Consider the following 18494-nt stretch of genomic DNA (forward strand, 5'->3'; position numbering starts at 1 on the left):
TGGCCGCGGGTCTCTCCTCCAGCAACTCAGGAGGCTCCTCAAGCCTCAGACACCCACTGCTGATGGCAGACTTTTAAGTCTTTCTGCAAAAGGGGATGTGGGAGAAGCTGCAGAGCTGCTGCTACCTGAGTCCCAGTGATTCCATCAGTGGTTCACTGAAGCATTTTCTAAATTAAAGGGGATGGATTCAGGGGTGAATTAGAATAGACACTAATCCTCTCCACTTCCATGGTAGCTTTGTTGCTGGAATTCAAGCACAAATAAGAGAAAAGGTATCTGAACATCAGGGGATGTACATCTGTACATCAAGGACAGTTACTCAGGTACTGGCAACAGTTATCTAGTTGCGGGGGGGGGAGGGGGAGTGGAGAAAGGTGAAGACAAAAAGAAACTCAAGAATGCAGCGCTACCTGCCTAGTGAGAGTTATTCACACAGGGAGCAAACATGTTTCTGGGCCCACCAACAAATAAGGTAAGACTTGACAATGAAAAGTCAGTATGTTACGCAGGAAGGCTGGACATCGGGAAAAGGAATGCTGCCAGAATCTGAGGGAGATATAAGGAATGCTGCCTCACTCTGAAGCTTTCCCACTTCCACTGGGGACTGCTCTGCTGAAAGCCGACAGGAAACAATTGGCAAGTGGTGCCAACTATTAATGAGCAAAACTGACCTAATAGAGGAGCCTCATGGAAAAACATTACATATGTTTCTTTTTCCTGCCTTAGACTTATCCTATCCTTTCTTACAGAACTGGAACCATGCACATATTCTGCAATTTCTAGTGACCCCTCTCATTCCACCTGTATCCAGAAAAACATCCAAGTTGTGGGTATCCCCAGACAACCTTCTACCCCTTCTTTTTCCCTAAGGTTCCTGAGCAAATAGGTCTTCTGTTGGAGGAACATGCCTCTCTTGTCTCTAAATGCTGTTCATCTGTTGGGAAGAGATCTCCTGGATAAACAAAAGGCTATCATATTCTGTACTCCAAGTAGAAGATTTTTGAAACTCCTGGGAGATGGTGAGTATGTGCTTAATGATACTGAGAGTAAATATGTGCTAGGGGTGTGCCAGGCTATGGGCCCAAATTTTGAATGAGAGGTTTTCTAGTACATGGGCAACTAATATTCCACATGGAAAATGAATTGCTCATTTATTAGTCATTGCAACTTCCCCAGCAGATTTCTGTAATTCATTGTAGAGCTTATTCCAGACAATAAGATGAAATTAATTTGTAGACCAGGCTGTGAAAAGTGCCAGGAAGGTCTGGTACTTGGCTAATTGAAGCCTCATTGTGTGTATCCAGGGACTCCCACTCAGAGTTTCAGACATATGTACCTACTCGTGAACTAGAAACTGGAAACCAAGGGAAGCTGAAATGAACAAAATTATCTTGACAAACATATTCTTTATACAATTTCCACTATCATAACTTTTCATTATTTTGTAGGTTCACTTTATCTCATATCTAATGGGATTATCTTTAATTTATTCACATATACTACTGCAACAAATTTGAAAAGCCCATCAGTTCTACTTTTCTGTCTTCAACAGAAGGGCAATTTCATAAACACTCAAACTAATATGATATTTGTTATATCATAAAAATATCATATATACTTTCCAGAGAACTGAAGTACACTTGCTTATTATGTGGCATTAAATTAGTCACCTGTGATGATTAATAGATTACAAAGGTATATTTTGTGATGCAGAGAAAAATTCAGGGAACCACTCATTTTAATGTAGCCTGCCTCAATACAGGACCTAGAAGAGAGGGAAAATGGGTGAACCATTCCATCTGCTGTATTTAGGAAACACAGTTTCATGTATTGTGCTGATAAGTTATATATACACATATCATTACTAGGTTAACCACAGGATAGGGAAGGGTAATTTTAGAATTATAACTGTTATCTTCCCATGGCAGACATGAGGAGCAACTGAGAAACACGGAGAAGCCTAATAAGGGAATGAAAGCAACTATTAGAAGGGACAGCTTCTTTATAATTCTCTTCAAGGCATTAAAAAGAAAAATAAGCAACCTTTTATCCAATTATCTGTTATTTCTTCAAATCTGATTTTGATTTAGTTTGCATATTTGCTTTGAATTAACTTATTACTTATGAGCTTCCCAGGTGGCACTAGTGGTAAAGAATCTGCCTGCCAATGCAGGACATGGTAAGAGACATGGTTTCCATCTCTGGGTTGGGACGATACCCTGGAGGAGGAAATGGCAACCCACTCCAGGATTCTTGCCAGGAGAATCCCATGGACAGAGGAGCCTGGCTGGCTACAGTCCATAGGGTTGCAAAGAGTCAGACATGACTCAGCGTCTAAGCACATACACATAACTTGTTCCTTATAATGCTTGTAAAGAACCTTGGAAATCATAGGTGGTTTTTATTTTCTTATTTTCTAAAATTTATGTAATAAGTGTATCCCTTATACACTTGTATATGATCAAAGGAAAGCCATTCTTAAAAGGTTTTCCTTAACTTACCTAAAATCTAATTGTAAAAATCACAGCTAGAAGGGCATGTTTAGTACTACTGCTAATAGTAAATTGAAGTATTAGAAAAGAAAGTGTTAGTCGCTCAGTCGTGTCTGACTTTGCGATCCCATGGACTGTAGCACACCAGGCTCCTCTGTCCTTGGGATTTTCCATACAAGAATACTGGAGTGGGTTGCCATTTCCTCCTCCAGGGGATCTTCCTGACCCAGGGATTGAAACTGGGTCCCCGGCATTGCAAGCAGATTCTTTACCATCTGAGCCACCAGGAAAGCAATAGTAAATTAGGACTACTAATTACCATGATAGTATTAGTACTACTAATACTACGACTAACTAGCATTACTATTAAATAGAGATGGCTTTTCATGCATAGGTCAACACAGTGAAAATAACAAAGTTTGGAATTAGACATGAATTTAAGTATTTTCTTTAGTACATGTCTGTGTGACCTTGGCAAGTTACTTATTCTGAAACTCACTTTTCTCAAATTTAAAATGGAGGTAATCCCACCTACATTACAGGATTGTGAGAACTGAACAAGGTGATATCCACAGAGCACAAAACAGAGTGCCTGCACACAGAAGGTTTCCACAAATACTAGCTCCTCACTTCCTCATATCCTTTTGGTCCTAATTTTTAGAAAATGGTAAAAAAGCCTGCTTTGGAATGAAAATGAAACCAGTAAATTTGTAATAGCTTTAATCTCACTGCTGAAAGTAAATTGTGATTTTTTTTTTTAGATCAATGTGTTTGATATGTGGAGATTGCTAAGTGAAAGTCGCTTAGTAGTGTCCAACTCTTTGTGACCCCATGGACTACACAGTCCATGGAATTCTCCAGGCCAGAATACTGGAATGGGTAGCCTTTCCCTTCTCCAGGGGATCTTCCCAACCCAGGGATCAAACCCAGGTCTCCTGCACTGCAGGCGGATTCTTTACCAGCTGAGCCACAAGGAAAACAAACAAAAATGAGATCAAGCTAATCAGGGGACTCAAAAAAAAAAAAAAAAAAAAAATCCAAAAAAACCCTAAAAGATAATCCATCAGTTTTTTATAAGCTTCTATATATCATTTTTTATTTAAATCAAAACTTTTACCTATAAGTTTGCTACACTCTCCACTGGAATATTGAAATATGATCATAAAACTTTTGTGACTTTAATGGGTCATTATGAGTGAGTGAGTGAAGTCGCTCAGTCATATCTGACTCTTTGTGACCCCATGGACTGTAGCCCGCCAGGCTCCTCCCTCCATGGAATTTTCTAGGCAAGTGTACTGGAGTGGGTTGCCATTTCCTTCTCCAGGGGATCTTCCCAACCCAAGGATCAAACCCAGGTCTCCAGCATTGCGGGCAGACGCTTTACCATCTGAGCCACCAGGGAATCAGCTACATATAATGATAAGGATACAAGTTTGTCAGTGAAGTAATTACAATGAAAAATATGAGTAAAATGTATCCTTTTAAACTAGAAAACCATATTTGAATCTTTAGTACTGAAAGTCCTAAGTCCTTCAAGTTTCAATATAGTTAGCTTAATTATATTAATATAATAATAATAATAATAAATATTTATTGAATACTAAATTATTAACATACCTAGGTGCTCTTCAAATATTTGATGACTTTTTCAATTTTTTGGTCTCATTGCACATAAATCATGTTGAATATGTGAAAATAGATTTTCATTTTAAGCAATGCTTTCAAATACTAATGCATTATCAGTGTTAAACGATTGTTAAGAAGAAATTCTCCAACGTTTATCCCATTTCCCTTAAATAGGGAGAAAGGAGTACAGCTGGATATCATCTTCAATATGCAAACAAGAGAATATTTTCCTTCTTATCACTGTAGTCTAATTAAATTTCATATTGTATTTAAATATCTATAATTGCATATGCTGACTCATGGGCATCTAGAACTTTTTATAATCAAGGCTCATAAGGAGCAATTTATGCTGATTTTGTCACTCTTATAGCTACTCAACTTTTATTCTCTGATCTCTCTCCCACTAGAGCAAGATCACTTTGAACCTAAACCTAGTGGTCAGGAGGCGATACACCCAGAAAATGCTCCCTTGTTGCAGGTAACTTGATCAAGTTTATCAAGTTGTGTCCTAAATAGAAATCCCAGTGTGGCTCAGAGGCCTTTGTAGGGAGCAATGAAGGGAATTTTTAATTCCTATTTCTACCCTTGTTCGTTTTAAATAGTGGGCTTCCTTTTAGATTTGCAGGATTGTACTGCTTTACAGGAAAATAAAAGTCTGAAAAATCACTGATTTAGGACAATGAAAATTTCAACACCAAAATTACAATGGAAGTCTTAACATGAAATAGTTTACTCTTACCTTCCAGTGGATACAGACACGGAGTGGTGTGGCCAAAGTTTTGAGAATGGGAAAGGATTAGGAAAAAGGGAAGTAGAAAGATTTCCTCACTTTATAAGGTCTACAATTTGAAGCCAGAATTAATAATAGGAAGCACATCTAGCTAATCTAGATCCAAGTGCATCATTAGTCTAAAGATGCTGAAGAGAACGTGTCTGTTAAGTAGATGCAGAAATGTAAAACCTGAATCACTTTTTCCTACTATAATTGGGTTACTTTTCCCATTTCTTATAATCACTAGTTAGGTGATTTATAATTATCAATAACTTTATTCATATGTAATGGGATTATTAACATTGCTATTTCCTAGGTTAAGGTTTAAATAAGCACATATGAGATAACAGGAAAGTTTACTGACCATTTACTGACCATCTATTAAAATTCATGACTGATGACATGTAGAAGACACACTTAGGGTTACAAAGAGATGTGGTGGAATAGAACTAGTATCTGTCTTTGTCAGACTCCACCCTGATATAATCAAACAACAGAAAAAACTAGTTCTGATTCTCTGATTCTTTTTGTAGTATCTAGGATTTTCTTTAAAACAGTAAGAGAAATGGGACACTGCCAACTAACCTTAAGTAGAAGCTATGATGCTGACAGTCACCTAGAGGGAAATTAAGCTGTCCTTTAGTTGATGTTAAGACCTTACTAAGTTGGGACTTGAAAAACATTTCACTGAGAAGCTGTCCAATAGAAGTATGATGTGAACCACAAATGTAATTTTAAATTACCTTTTAAAAAGTAAAAAGTAGGTGAAATTAATGTTAGTAATATATTTCATTTAAATCAATGTATCAAAAATTATCATTTTTATACATATTCAGCATGAAAATTGTTGATATATTCACATATTTTGTACTAGGTTTTCAAACTCTGGTACGTATGTTACATTCACAGACTATCTCAATTTGGATCAGGCACATTTCAAAAGCCCAACATGTAGCCAGTAGTCACCATCCTGGACCATGCAGGTCTACCGCACATAATTTTGAGACATTTTGTTCAGAACCAAAATCAACTTTGATTGAACCCTGGCAAGTTGCAGTCTCACATCTGTAATCTAAGCCAAAAACTTGGATTAGGTGTCCAGGATGATTTAGTATAGCCCTGTATACTAAAATGGTAAACAGGGAACAGGATGGCAAACCCACCCAACAGTTGAAGGCAAATTATGGCGCCTAGACAAGATAGACTTCAATATTCAAATTCACACTGAAAAGAGTTCTCAAGTCCATTTAACTTTCACAAATCAAATTAGATATATAAAAGCTTTTGTGCCTTTAGAAAGATTAATCTATATAAATAAATCCTATTTATAAACACTGCTAAATTCTGCTTGTATTTTATAAATATGTAGGCTTAGTCCACTATTCTTGGTATAAAGAAAAGCTAATACAACTTGGACATTTTTCTGTTCATATTCTGACTCTGTATCTGTCTAGACTTTAAGAAAATGACTTCAATGACTCACCTGGAGTGCTTTTCTACACCCCAGGTAAGGTTCAGATATATGCCACACCAGCTGGTTTCTATGACAAGTCTTTTTGATGGGAAGGGATCAAGCAGATGGTTGTTTTATATCTGTATTCTCTGCCATTAGATTGGTATACAAAAGCAATATTCTTAGTTCTTTTGCCAGAAGTTGTCCACAATTTAACTTCTGCATATATTTTCAAATATAAATAGGTGTCTTTGTCTGCAGTCTTAGTGCTCAAATCCTTCTCTTAATTTCTCTATAGAGTGAACTTTCTTAAAGGTACATATAAACATAGAGGCAATACAGGAAGGGATCCTATTGGTCAAAAATGGCCCACCTAAGATTTTTAGCAAAGAAAATATCTTCCTAATATTCTACACAAACATCCAGCAATAAGGCCTACCCACCAGTTAGGAGATTCACTCTAAAACCAAAAGGCTGGATTTACTGACCAAGAGAGAGGAATTGCAATGATAGGGGAGTAGCGGTAAGGAGGAGTTTCAACAGTTTGTTCATATCAAATAGAGAAGGCTGCTGTGCCTAGCTTCTATTCCATGAAACAGGAGAATTTGTGCTGCACATGGCATAGAGGAAATAATAAGGCTCTGGATTTTTTTCTTGTTCACCACTCTTATTTCATATATTTGGTAGAAGCTAAAGGAGAATATGGAGCTATAATTTTAATGAAGTCCAGTGACGAGGTTATGAAAGCATACTGAAGAAATCAAAAACTTTTAGGAATCTAGGAGCACTGACATCCAACTTATACTCCCTCCCCTGATGGCTCACAACATGGTACTTTGTTAACGGCAGGAAATGTCATCTGAACCTAAAGCCACAGGCAAATAAAAACACTGGACTCATTTAAGGAAGAACTAAACTATCGGATACATGTGGATAGAGAATAATTCTATATTCCACTGCTGAACTACTGCAGGTTTAACAGAATCAGAATTTGAAGAATGGTAAAGCTACGTGGAGGAAATAAAAATCACAGTATTATTTAGAATTTCATTTTAGAAATAGGATAAATATTGCTTATGCTTTAATTCCATGTCTAAATGTAGAGTATACACTTCACTCATTGGAAAAGACCCTGATGCTGGGAAAGATTGCAGGCAGGAGGAGAAGGGGACGACAGCGGATGAGAGGTTGGATGGCACCACCAACTCGATGGACCTGAGTTTGAGTAAACTCCAGGAGTTGGTGATGGACAGGGAGGCCTGGTGTGCTGCAGTCCATGGGGTCGCAAAGAGTTGGCCACGACTGAGCGACTGAACTGAACTGATACACTTCATGGTACACTTATCAAAGTATCTGCCCTACTATGGAAAGAGGCCTATTTGCTGAATGACCAATTTGCAAAATTATTGAGAAGTTTTTTTTTTTTTAGCTTTTTGAAGAATTAACTGCACCTTTTTGTCAGTAATTGCTAGTTAGTCCAGCTTCACTAAATATTAATTTCATTCTATTTTATATTTCAACAATCAAGAACTTTGGTACAAAAGTTTAGGGCTTTTGCTAAATTTATTAGTTTACTCTATTTTTGAATATTTGTCAATTTTGGGTGAATTGGTTATTTAAGAAACTTACCCATAACTTCTATCAGTGTGGCACATTATTAAGGGGATATTAATAAGCTGAAAGAAGTATGCTTCCTGCAAAGCAACACATTATCCCTGCCATTTTGGGAACTATACTGTATATTACAGTTATAGGGCTTATCCTATAGGGCAGTTTTGGGTTCACCCAGATCTAAGAGTCCAAGTCTCCTTTATGAAACAAATAGAAATCATTGAAAACAATTGATGATATAAATATGAAGAATTTTCTTCATATTTATATTTATATATTTCTTCTATAGGTTCATAAGAACAAAATGAACTGCTAAATTCCTATGGGTTAAACGCTGAATTAACTATAATTCAACATAATTCTATGGTGTTGAAGAAGACTCTTGAGAGTCCCTTGGACTGCAAGGAGATTCAATTAGTCAACCCTAAAGGAAATCAATCCTGAATATTCACTGGAAGGACTGATGCTGAAGCTCCAATACTTTGGCCATCTGATGTGAAGAACTGACTCATTAGAAAAGATGCTGATGCTGGGAAAGACTGAAGGAGGGAGGAGAAGGAGATGACAGAGGATGAGATGGTTGGATGGAGTCACTGAGACTTGATGGACCTGAGTTTGAGCAAGCTCCAGGAGTTGGTGATGGACAGGGAGGCCTGGCGTGCTGCAGTCCATGGGGTTGCAAAGAGTCAGACATGATTGAGCGACTGAACTGAACTGAAATGTTGAATAAAAAAACTGAAACAACTGAGTTTTCATTACATTAGTTATTATATTCTGGATTAAAATGTAGAATCTAGCTTTATAATGTAATAATAATTGTAATTTACTGAGCACCTATTACATGCCAGGCCCTTGGTACTGATCATCTTTAATTCTAATAACAAGCCTGCAAGATAAGAGTTCCCCCTTTTTTAGAATCCTGAAAACTGAGATTGGACAGTTTAAACAAGTTACTCAGAATCACAAACATAGTGTGTAGAGAACTAACTTTTTTAAAAGCCCATTTTGGTAATTTTAATAAAGTGCCTTTCTTTCCTACTTTTAATTTACATCTAAAGAGTCATTTATATCAGTTCTATTACTAGCATTTAAATGAAATTAAAATATATTCATCTTACGTATGGAATATACCTGCTTGAGAAATCAGAAAGGAAATAAAATAATATTCTGTTCTTAACTTACCCTCACATTTACCTATTACAATTTATTATGTATATAAATTTATTACATAACAGGTTTGGTAAAGTACCATGAGTAGGATGTTAGATTAAAAAGTAAAAGCATGTTTGCTATATTGTATACAACAGGAAATGGGTAAAATCTCTGCATTTTTGTTAAAATTAAGATTTTGAATCTGAAGTAGATATGCATTTCTAAATGACTTTTTTACTTTATGTAGATCTCATAAGTGGCAGAATGTAAAAGTTTACTGTAAATTTCCCTAAGTTCTGGCACTTTCAAAGTTGTGGGCGTGGCAGTACATGTCATTGTGACTTACAGTATAATCCTGCTGTAATACAAATGTGTTTTCACATTGTTCTCTCCTGAAATGCCTGAAGCATCTCAGTTTACATGACGGAATAAAATATATGATGGAGGTGAGAACTGAATCTGCATTGTTCCATCTTCATAGTAAGAGGAACAGAATGGGGCCCAAATAGTGTGGGGGTACAAGTGTGTTTTCAGTAATTATGTTGAAGGCCATGGCACCCCACTCCAGTACTCTCGCCTGGAAAATCCCATGGACGGAGGAGCTTGGTGGGCTGCAGTCCATGGGATCACTAAGAGTCAGACACGACTGAGCGACTTCATTTTCACTTTTCCCTTTCATGCATTGGAGAAGGAAATGGCAACCCACTCCAGTGTTCTTGCCTGGAAAATCGCAGGGACAGGGGAGCCTGGTGGGCTGCCATTTATGGGGTCGCGTGGAGTCGGACACGACTGAAGTGACTTAGCAGCAGCAGCAGCAGCAACACAAGTATGTTTTCAATAATTATATATAACAGACTGTTTGAAATGCCTCCATTAGGCCATTTATTTTTGTATCTCATCATCTGGGATACAAAAGTTTAGAGTTTTATGTAGATTTTCAGTTATCAAAGTACTTTTCAATTGCCACTGGGAACTAGATTTCAATCATGTGAGTTGATTCAACTGTGATATCATTTATCTAAAGGACGTCCACTTAAAAGAATTCACTTCTATGGACTTTGATGCGGTTTCTCCCCTCTAGGTTGTTTTGACAACCCCAAAGTGCCTTTACCTCCAATGCCAAATTCTCCACTTTCGTCTTTTTTGTCTCCTCCTTCAGAGAACTCTGCTTCAAAAATTGAACTCTCGTATTATTGCTGTTGTGAAGACTTTCTCCCAAGCCCCTCAGCTGATATAGTTTCATTTTATGTAAAACTAAAAAGTCCTTTCCCAGCTCCTCCTCTTCCTTCCCTTCCTCTGTCAACTTTCTAGAATAACAGTGTAGCTCTATTCCTTCATTTCTTGACATATTGTAACCAGGTTTCTATCTTTAAAACCATATGGCTCTTGAGGACAATGACTTCCTGGCTGTCATGTCCTTGATCTTTTTTCATTTCTACCCACAGGATATTCTCTCCTTAAAGCCTCTTCTTTGACGGCATTTGTGTGTCTCTTGGCTTTACTAGCACTACTAAAACTGGTATTTTCTAAACTACTCTTTCCCTGGATCATCAGTTTTTTCCACCTCCCGACCTATTGCTATCCATACTTTTCATGATGAATGGTTCTCAACACTGACTATGCATCAGAAATACCTGGGCACTTTAAAAATACTGTAGAGTTATCTGAGCTCTACCATACACTTCTGAGTCAGAGCTGAGCCCTGGAAAATGTATTTTGTTAAAAACCCCTCTGCAGTCCAGGTTCGATGCATGATACTGGATGCTTGGGGCTGGTGCACTGGGACGACCCAGAGGGATGGTATGGGGAGGGAGGAGGGAGGAGGGTTCAGGATGGGGAACACATGTATACCTGTGGCGGATTCATTTTGATATTTGGCAAAACTAATACAATTATGTAAAGTTTAAAAATAAAATAAAATTAAAAAAACATAAAATAAATAAGCAAAAACAAACAAACAAACAAAAAAAACCCCTCTGCTGCTTTTGGCTGCATATGGCTATGGCGGCAGGTGTTTCTCTAGGCTGCCTTCCTTTATTATTCGCTTGCTTGGTGATTCCACGGTGTTTCGGCTTTACACATTATCACTCTGCTAAGGTCCTTGTTCAATAGTTCTGGATTATTTGTAAGAAAAAAATCATTTCATGGCCAAGTGTGGGAAAGATTAAACAACAGAGAGATTATTCTGCTGAAGGACTTCTCAAAGTTGTATGTACACTTCATACCTTTATACTTATGGCCCTTTTTACTCCATTAGAAAGTGTTGTTTGCATCCAACTTGATCGCCTGCCTCCTATGCTGCTGCTATGTCACTTCAGTCGTGTCTGACTCTGTGCAACCCCATAGACAGCAGCCCACCAGGCTCCCCCGCCCCTGGGATTCTCCAGGCAAGAACACTGGAGTGGGTTGCCACTGCCTTCTCCAATGCATGAAAGTGAAAAGTGAAAGTGAAGTTGCTCAGTCGTGTGCGATCCTTAGTGACCCCATGGACTGCAGCCCACCAGGCTCCTCCGTCCATGGGATTTTCCAGGCAAGAGTACTGGAGTGGGGTGCCATTGGCTTCTCTGTGCCTCCTATAATCCACTATAAATATCATGGCCAGATTATCAGTTTAAGGCACAGCTCTACTTTTGACATTTCCCTCCTCAAAAATTGTCAGTTACCTGTGGCTCAGAGCCAAGTTTAAATTCTCTAGCTTGGTATTTGAGGTTTTGGAAAATCTGACTTGAACATTTTTAACTTGCTTTACACCTTTCATTAGATGGTGAAAAATGTATAGACTCTGAAGTTAGACACATTTGGATGTGAATTACATTTTACCTTGGGCAAGTTTGCTTATAAATGAAAGATCCCCTTTCCCTTTCCATCAAGTGGAAGCAGTATTATTTTGAGGATTACAAGTTAGTCCTTCTCATACCCTATGCAGAAATGCTTGCTAACTCCTAAAAAACAGTGGTTCTCAAATTTTAGTAGGCACCATTATCAGTGGGGGTATTTGTTAGAAAAGGAGATGGCTGGGCTATACCTTGATCTAGACTTGGTAGGTCTATGTGTGGACTTGGCAGTTTCTAGAACTACACTGTCTAATATGTAGACACAGGCTACAAATAAGCATCTGTAGTATGGTCAGTGTGAACTGCGAGGTGCTATAAGTGTAGGATACCCAATTTTAATACTTAATATGAAAGAAATAATGCCAAAATATCTCTAACAATTTTTTTATTGGACATATATTGAAATAATAATATTTTGTCTCTATTAGCCTAGCTAAAATGTTTTTCATATTAATTTTATTTGTTTAATTTTTTATTGTGCCATTGAACAGCACTGCTCTAGAATGCACACAAGTTAGCACAAGTTCCCCCAATGATTCTTTGGTAGTTATTCTCAGATTACTTTGAGAAACAGTATATGAAATGTTAAGCTTTCTGAAAGAAGAACCAATACCTTTTTATATCCCCATAGTATTCTGAACATTGTGGGCAGTTAACCATATACAAATTGAATTTAGACTCCCTTTACATTTTAAGCCATCAAAATCCTAAACAATTATTTTTGAATCATATTTCTTAAGTGGAACAACAACAATAACAAAAAAAACCAAACACCTGAAATTATGGCTTTGTTCCCAAATTAAAAAAAAAAATCTTCTCAAAGAACTGGGATTTTAGTTATTTGACTTTGTAGAGAAATAGGCCATTTATCCCTCTAGGTTCCCAAACTGTTCAATATGATCATACTCAAGTTCTTCAATTAAAACTAAAATTTAACTTTATACTGGGATATGTGTTAATTTTTATACCATAGTAAAGTTAGCCAGATGAGTAGGGGGAAACACCTCCGGGGAAAAGGAGGTCTTTTATTTAGGGACAAATGAGGTGAGAATGGCTGACCACTCTGGAAGTAAGAGCGAGAACTAAGAAAGACACAATTAGAAATATGGAAGCTAATGCTGGGATGAAGAACAACTTTGACATTAAGAGAAATGGTCACAAAATTAGAAATATGTTTTAAAGATTGTTTAGTAATAATGAATGAAGATTTCCCCACTTACCTCATTGCCACGTTGCTGCCATCGATAACTATTGGTCTCAGATTTTCCCCATCATCTGTTATAATCTCTTGCATTGGAGATTCAGAACGCTGAGATTCCAGGGAAGACGTTTCCCGCATTATAATGTTAAGTGTACTAACTGTTTGTTCAGCCTCACTTTTGTTTCCAAGTTTAACAAGTTCTCCCAGAATATCGTTGATTAAAGCATCAGTACCAAGTTTGTTTAGCACAAGTTGAACCTGTTCTTCAGAATAACCTAACTTCAGTGCAAACTCCAGTTTTGTTTGGTATTCTCGCACCACATCAGGGGGTTTTTTCATTTCCTTGGATGGCTGGGACTCTTCAGGTTTAAAGTCTTGCAATATTTCACTGCATTTGACTATGTGAGGCTCTAAACATGGAGACCTACATAGCTGTCTGTGAGTCTTGGTTAATAAGCATGGCTCTACTGAAATGCCACTCAATTGTTCTGACTCATTATCAGAATTTGTGCTTTCTTCAGAGTCACCAGAGCTCGCATTCTCTTCAGACACCTCTTTTTCTTCCTTGCCAGAATTAACTTTATCCATTGTTGGTTTTTCTACCATTGACCAAGGTACAGATGTACTTAAATGTGGGTCAGTGCTCTCCACATAAAGGTGGCCTGGGTCATGCCCCAGATGATCCTTCAAGCCCATGAAGCTGTTATGTGTACTTGACTCCACTTTGCTGTTTTTTCTGTATTCTTGAATGCAAAGCACCCCGTATTCCTAGAGAAAAATGTAGAATATTTAGAATTTCATATTTACTGGTTCATTTCTGGTTCAATAAAGTTGGGAGTTAGCAAACTACTGAATATCAACTTTGTTTTGTCTACGTCCTCTCATTACTCGTAACATCCTTCCAAGATAGTATCACGTCTTTTTCAGACAATAAAGTTAGGAATTAGAAAGGCTGAGTATTCCCTCCAAGGCAGCAAAGTAAATAAGTGGAGGAACTGGATTTTTTTTACCCAGTTTTGTCTGGTTTCCAAACCCATGCTTTCCCCACAGTATCATGCTGCTTCTCAATCTAGATGGAAGAGATTTTCCCAGATTTAGAAAGGCCTGTTTCTACAGTGACACACAGAATATTATAAAAAAAAAAAAAAAAAAGAAGCATATTTTAGATGTGCTATGACAGGTTATATGCATTTTCTCTAAAAGAATTCACAAAAATTTGCAAAAATTCTTTTAAAGAGAAAGCCATGTGAAAAGGAAAACATTAACTTACTATAATTTAAAAGCTGTTAATTTGGATTAATCTAAAGACTTTCAAAAATAATTTAGGTACAGTAATAAAAGACCACAGATTCTACAAGAGCCAACAAGGAATGAAATAATTACAAAGTGAATTATATTCCACTTAAGAAGTGAATATTTTTGCCCTAATAATCTTTATTTTGTGAATCCTGAACACAGTAACAGAATACAACTCTCAACACTGTGCTACCCTTATTAAGTGCCAAAGACTAGTCTCTTTCATTCCAGAGGGAAAAGCTCTTATTCTAGCATAATTATAGAAAGTATAGGAATATATTTCATTAGCAGCAGATAATTAAGTACATTGAATAAGTGAATAAAATTTATTCAAAATAAAAGTGAATAAATGTTATTTTAATTTCTTGAATTTTATGGCAGAAAATACTTCTGTATCACATTAGATAATTACCTAACTGCTATCTGCATTTGGCTAAAGTCGTCTTTTCTTCTACTGTCCTCATGCAGGAAAGCTTTTACGTTTAAAATGCTTTTGTCACTTTACTAGTTTCTTTAGAGTCTATTGAGATGCATCATTATTTCTCTACCAGGAACAGGTTAGCAAAATAAAATGATTTTCTCTTGTGCTTCACTGTAGGGACTATATGCACATCAGTAGTTTACTTATTAAGGCAATTTCAGTGTTCTATCCATGATTAACATTAGTAAGCCAGTGGCAGCTGAATTTGAGACTGTCATAAAACACCTATTTAAATAACCTAAAAAAGAAAATTGGAAAAACATTTTATTCTACAGTTCCTCAACATCTTATTTACAGTAGAAAGAAGCTATTATATAAATGCTAAGAGAAAATGCTAAGTGATTTTCTAAGAAGCTGCACATTTGAATGCATTTGATTAAATTATTACAGAGTGAAATATTTCTACATAATGAAATAATTATATTAACCATGGTAAATACTAGAGAAGAGACCATGGAATCTTTAGCTTGATAACAGTACACTTAAAATCCCTCCAGTGTAGAACTCCTACACATTTCCACAGGAGTTTCTTCAGGTTTTATCCCTTGAGAAGACAGATAACTTTAATATCATTGTTCTAATATGGCATTCATTAGTTTTTAAAGAAACATCACCCTCTCTTTGCTTCTGATTGCACAAATGATAAAAAAAGAAATTTTCCTCAGGAGACCTCTATATACATCTGCTCTATTATGAAGCTGTATCCATTTCAATTTTTTTCTATTAATATGGATGTGCATGAGCCCAATTACTAGAATTAAAGGAAGGGATTTTGAAAGCAAATCTTTATACTCAGTGATTTATTAACTACTGTAATATACTGACACCATAATGCAAGCAACAAATCACAACAGCATTCTAATAAAGGGATACAGTTAAAAAGAAAAATCTGTATTGTGGCTTTGGTAGAGCTTCCACCAAAAGTATCTTAAACAAGGAAAACCTATTGGAAGCTGGGCTGCCTGGCAACCAGAGCTGGTTGCTAAGCGGCACTCTTTTAACGTGCCATCATGAATGCTAGCACAGTGAAAGAATAATTTGGTATGAACAAAAGCCTATAAAAGAGACTGGGACTTAAGTGCGTCTGGTTTACCCTCTGAGAACAATGCAGCTGCCAAACCAATCTGGAAGCTCCGACATCATTGTTCTGTAAACCTCACAATCTGCTCTGACTGCAGGAAGTGTATTTAATGGGCAACATTTTTGATCTCCCCTAAAAAGTTTGGATTTTGCATAAGTGCTGTTGTGAGATAATTCATCAAGATAATGATTCACCGACCAAATCCCTGAATTGAACTAGGAAATATTAATATTGAGCTGTAATGTTTTTCTTTTGGACTGTTTTAAACAAAATGAACACTTTATGAAAAATACAGCCAGTGGGGAACATTAGAATGAAATATTATGTTTAAAGAATTTTCACATTTGTCGAAGTAAAACCAGATATTATAAAGTTTTTAAACTGAAAATTAACCAGCCTAAAAACGTATTTAAATCTTTTCTGTTATCACTTTCAGTCTCATACTAAAAGTGTTGGTAACACTATGTAAATCTGCTGTGTAATTTTATTATAGGACTATAATGATTAGATAGGGATAAAATGGTATTATCAGTTGTTCCTTTTTATAATATTAAGCTAGATAAAACTCATTTGTACTGAGTGAATACCACACCTTTAGGTTGTGATAATTCATATAAGTTATAAGTACTATGAAACTAAAATGTTTCCAAGTAAGCTAACATGATTTTTAATATTAGGTATAAGTGTAAGCTTGATTTACACTACTTCAAAAAATTTATACCTAATTTTGTTAGGCAAAACAACTTGTCTTTTAAAATATTCTGGTTGAACTTTTTTTTCACGCTGACAGGCCTCTCTTCATCTTCCAGATTTCATTGGTTACCTCAAAGAAAGTTATCCAATGTCATCTTGTACCAAGTAAGCAGTTAAATAATTTTTAGTTCCTATAAATCAACAGACTAAAGAAATAGTACATATAACAACAAATAAGTTTAATTACCAGACCTGTAAGATGCATATATTTTCTCCATTACATAATATAAATTTGAAATAACTTATTTTTACTGATCCAAATGGTAAAGATTTGGTTTTTAAAACTTTAATCTCTAAAATGCTTTCTTATTCATTTGTAATTAGTAAAAGATTGCCCTGAATGAATATGGCACTAAGAAAAATTGGCAATATTTTGAAATCCAGTCAAGAAAAAATTAAATGCTATTCTTAAAATTTAAAAGCCAACAAAAATAGTTTCATAGACTGCAGTATTACTTAATGTAATGTGCAAAACTTTACAAGGAATTTTTATTATAAGACATCTTAGAACAAAGAATGGTATATGATCTTAATTTTTGTTCAGTGCCTTAAAAATGACCAATATAATTTTGAAAATATTTAGCAAAGATTCCAAAAACATCACAAAATTTACTATTACATGCAAGGAAGAAAACATTTTTCTCCTTAATTTTTAAACCATGAACTTTTAAGTTTTGCCATTTGAAATGAAAATGCATATAAATCATCTTTAATCATCTATTAGCAAGACTAATTTTCCTCATTTCATGAAGGAGCAGCCTAGACAGTCTCATACACAAAGTAGGTCAGTGTTTATATTCTCCCAGTTATCAAAACCTCCAAGAACACAGCTTAACATTCAGGCTCTATATCAGAGACCCGTTATAACTGGCCTTTATATATACTATATTCATGAACACAAAGGGTACTAGGGAAACATTTAATGGTCTAACAACAGATTTCTGCACTTACAGAGCTTTAGATTTCCTTCAAATATTGTATTGGAAAAGAACAATTTTTCTTGCTGAAGGCCTAGTAAGTTAAAAAATAATATTATATGTTGAAAAAGAACTAAAATGTCATGCTAATTTTGTTGATGATAAAGTATAAACTATTATTTTAATTGCCAAAAAGAAGTTTTATACTAGCTGAAAGCAGATTTATGATACAACGGCTACTTACTAAAAATCTGCTGCATACACAAAGATTCCCCCATTTAGTGAGCTTTTCTTAAAGTTCTCATTAGATAACTTAGATAATCCTTTATCTCAAATCCAGTAAAAAAAATTTTTTTTATATTCTAAACAGCATCATATTAATCAGGAATATTAGACCATAAACTTGTTAAATCAAGTTGTTTGTTTGTAACATCGAGTTACAATGCCATAAAGTGGGTTCTGATTGTTATCCAAACGGTAATAGTAGGAGAACAATGAAAATAAAATAATGAATATGTAATAAATACCTACTGCCGTAGTCTCTGTGTATTTAATTACCATTGTATTTCAGTGAGTGCTGTTGTCTGCATCCCTCTAGCTAACAAAAGAAGGATGTCCCTTTGAACAGATTGGTTAATGCTCTGGGGCAACAGATGTCTACTGGAACTGCAGGAGACCAGCAACTGGTGGCCTGCCCATCTTCTGAAAACTTTCAATAGACTTACGCATATGCTCACACAATAGGGCATGTGCTAGAAATGAAAACCTCTTTTTAACCCTTTATCCTCTTTCTTTTCCTCCCAACTGATAGATGAAAGTCTTTGT

General features: G+C 36.0%; 1 protein-coding gene across 4 annotated transcripts in view; it reads right to left on the minus strand.

Moving 5' to 3' along the window:
* Positions 1-18494, minus strand: part of ZC3H12C (zinc finger CCCH-type containing 12C) — a 76132-nt gene that overhangs the window by 24154 nt on the left and 33484 nt on the right. For all 4 annotated transcript variants that reach the window (XM_006072582.3, XM_025266922.2, XM_025266923.2 and 1 more), the window contains exon 2: positions 13161-13909. In XM_006072582.3, the coding sequence (XP_006072644.1) occupies positions 13161-13837 (677 nt within the window). In that variant the 5' untranslated portion in view covers positions 13838-13909. The remainder of the gene's footprint in view (positions 1-13160; positions 13910-18494) is intronic.

The sequence above is a fragment of the Bubalus bubalis genome, chromosome 16, assembly GCF_019923935.1.
Source record: "Bubalus bubalis isolate 160015118507 breed Murrah chromosome 16, NDDB_SH_1, whole genome shotgun sequence".
NCBI classification, from domain to species: Eukaryota; Metazoa; Chordata; class Mammalia; order Artiodactyla; family Bovidae; genus Bubalus; species Bubalus bubalis.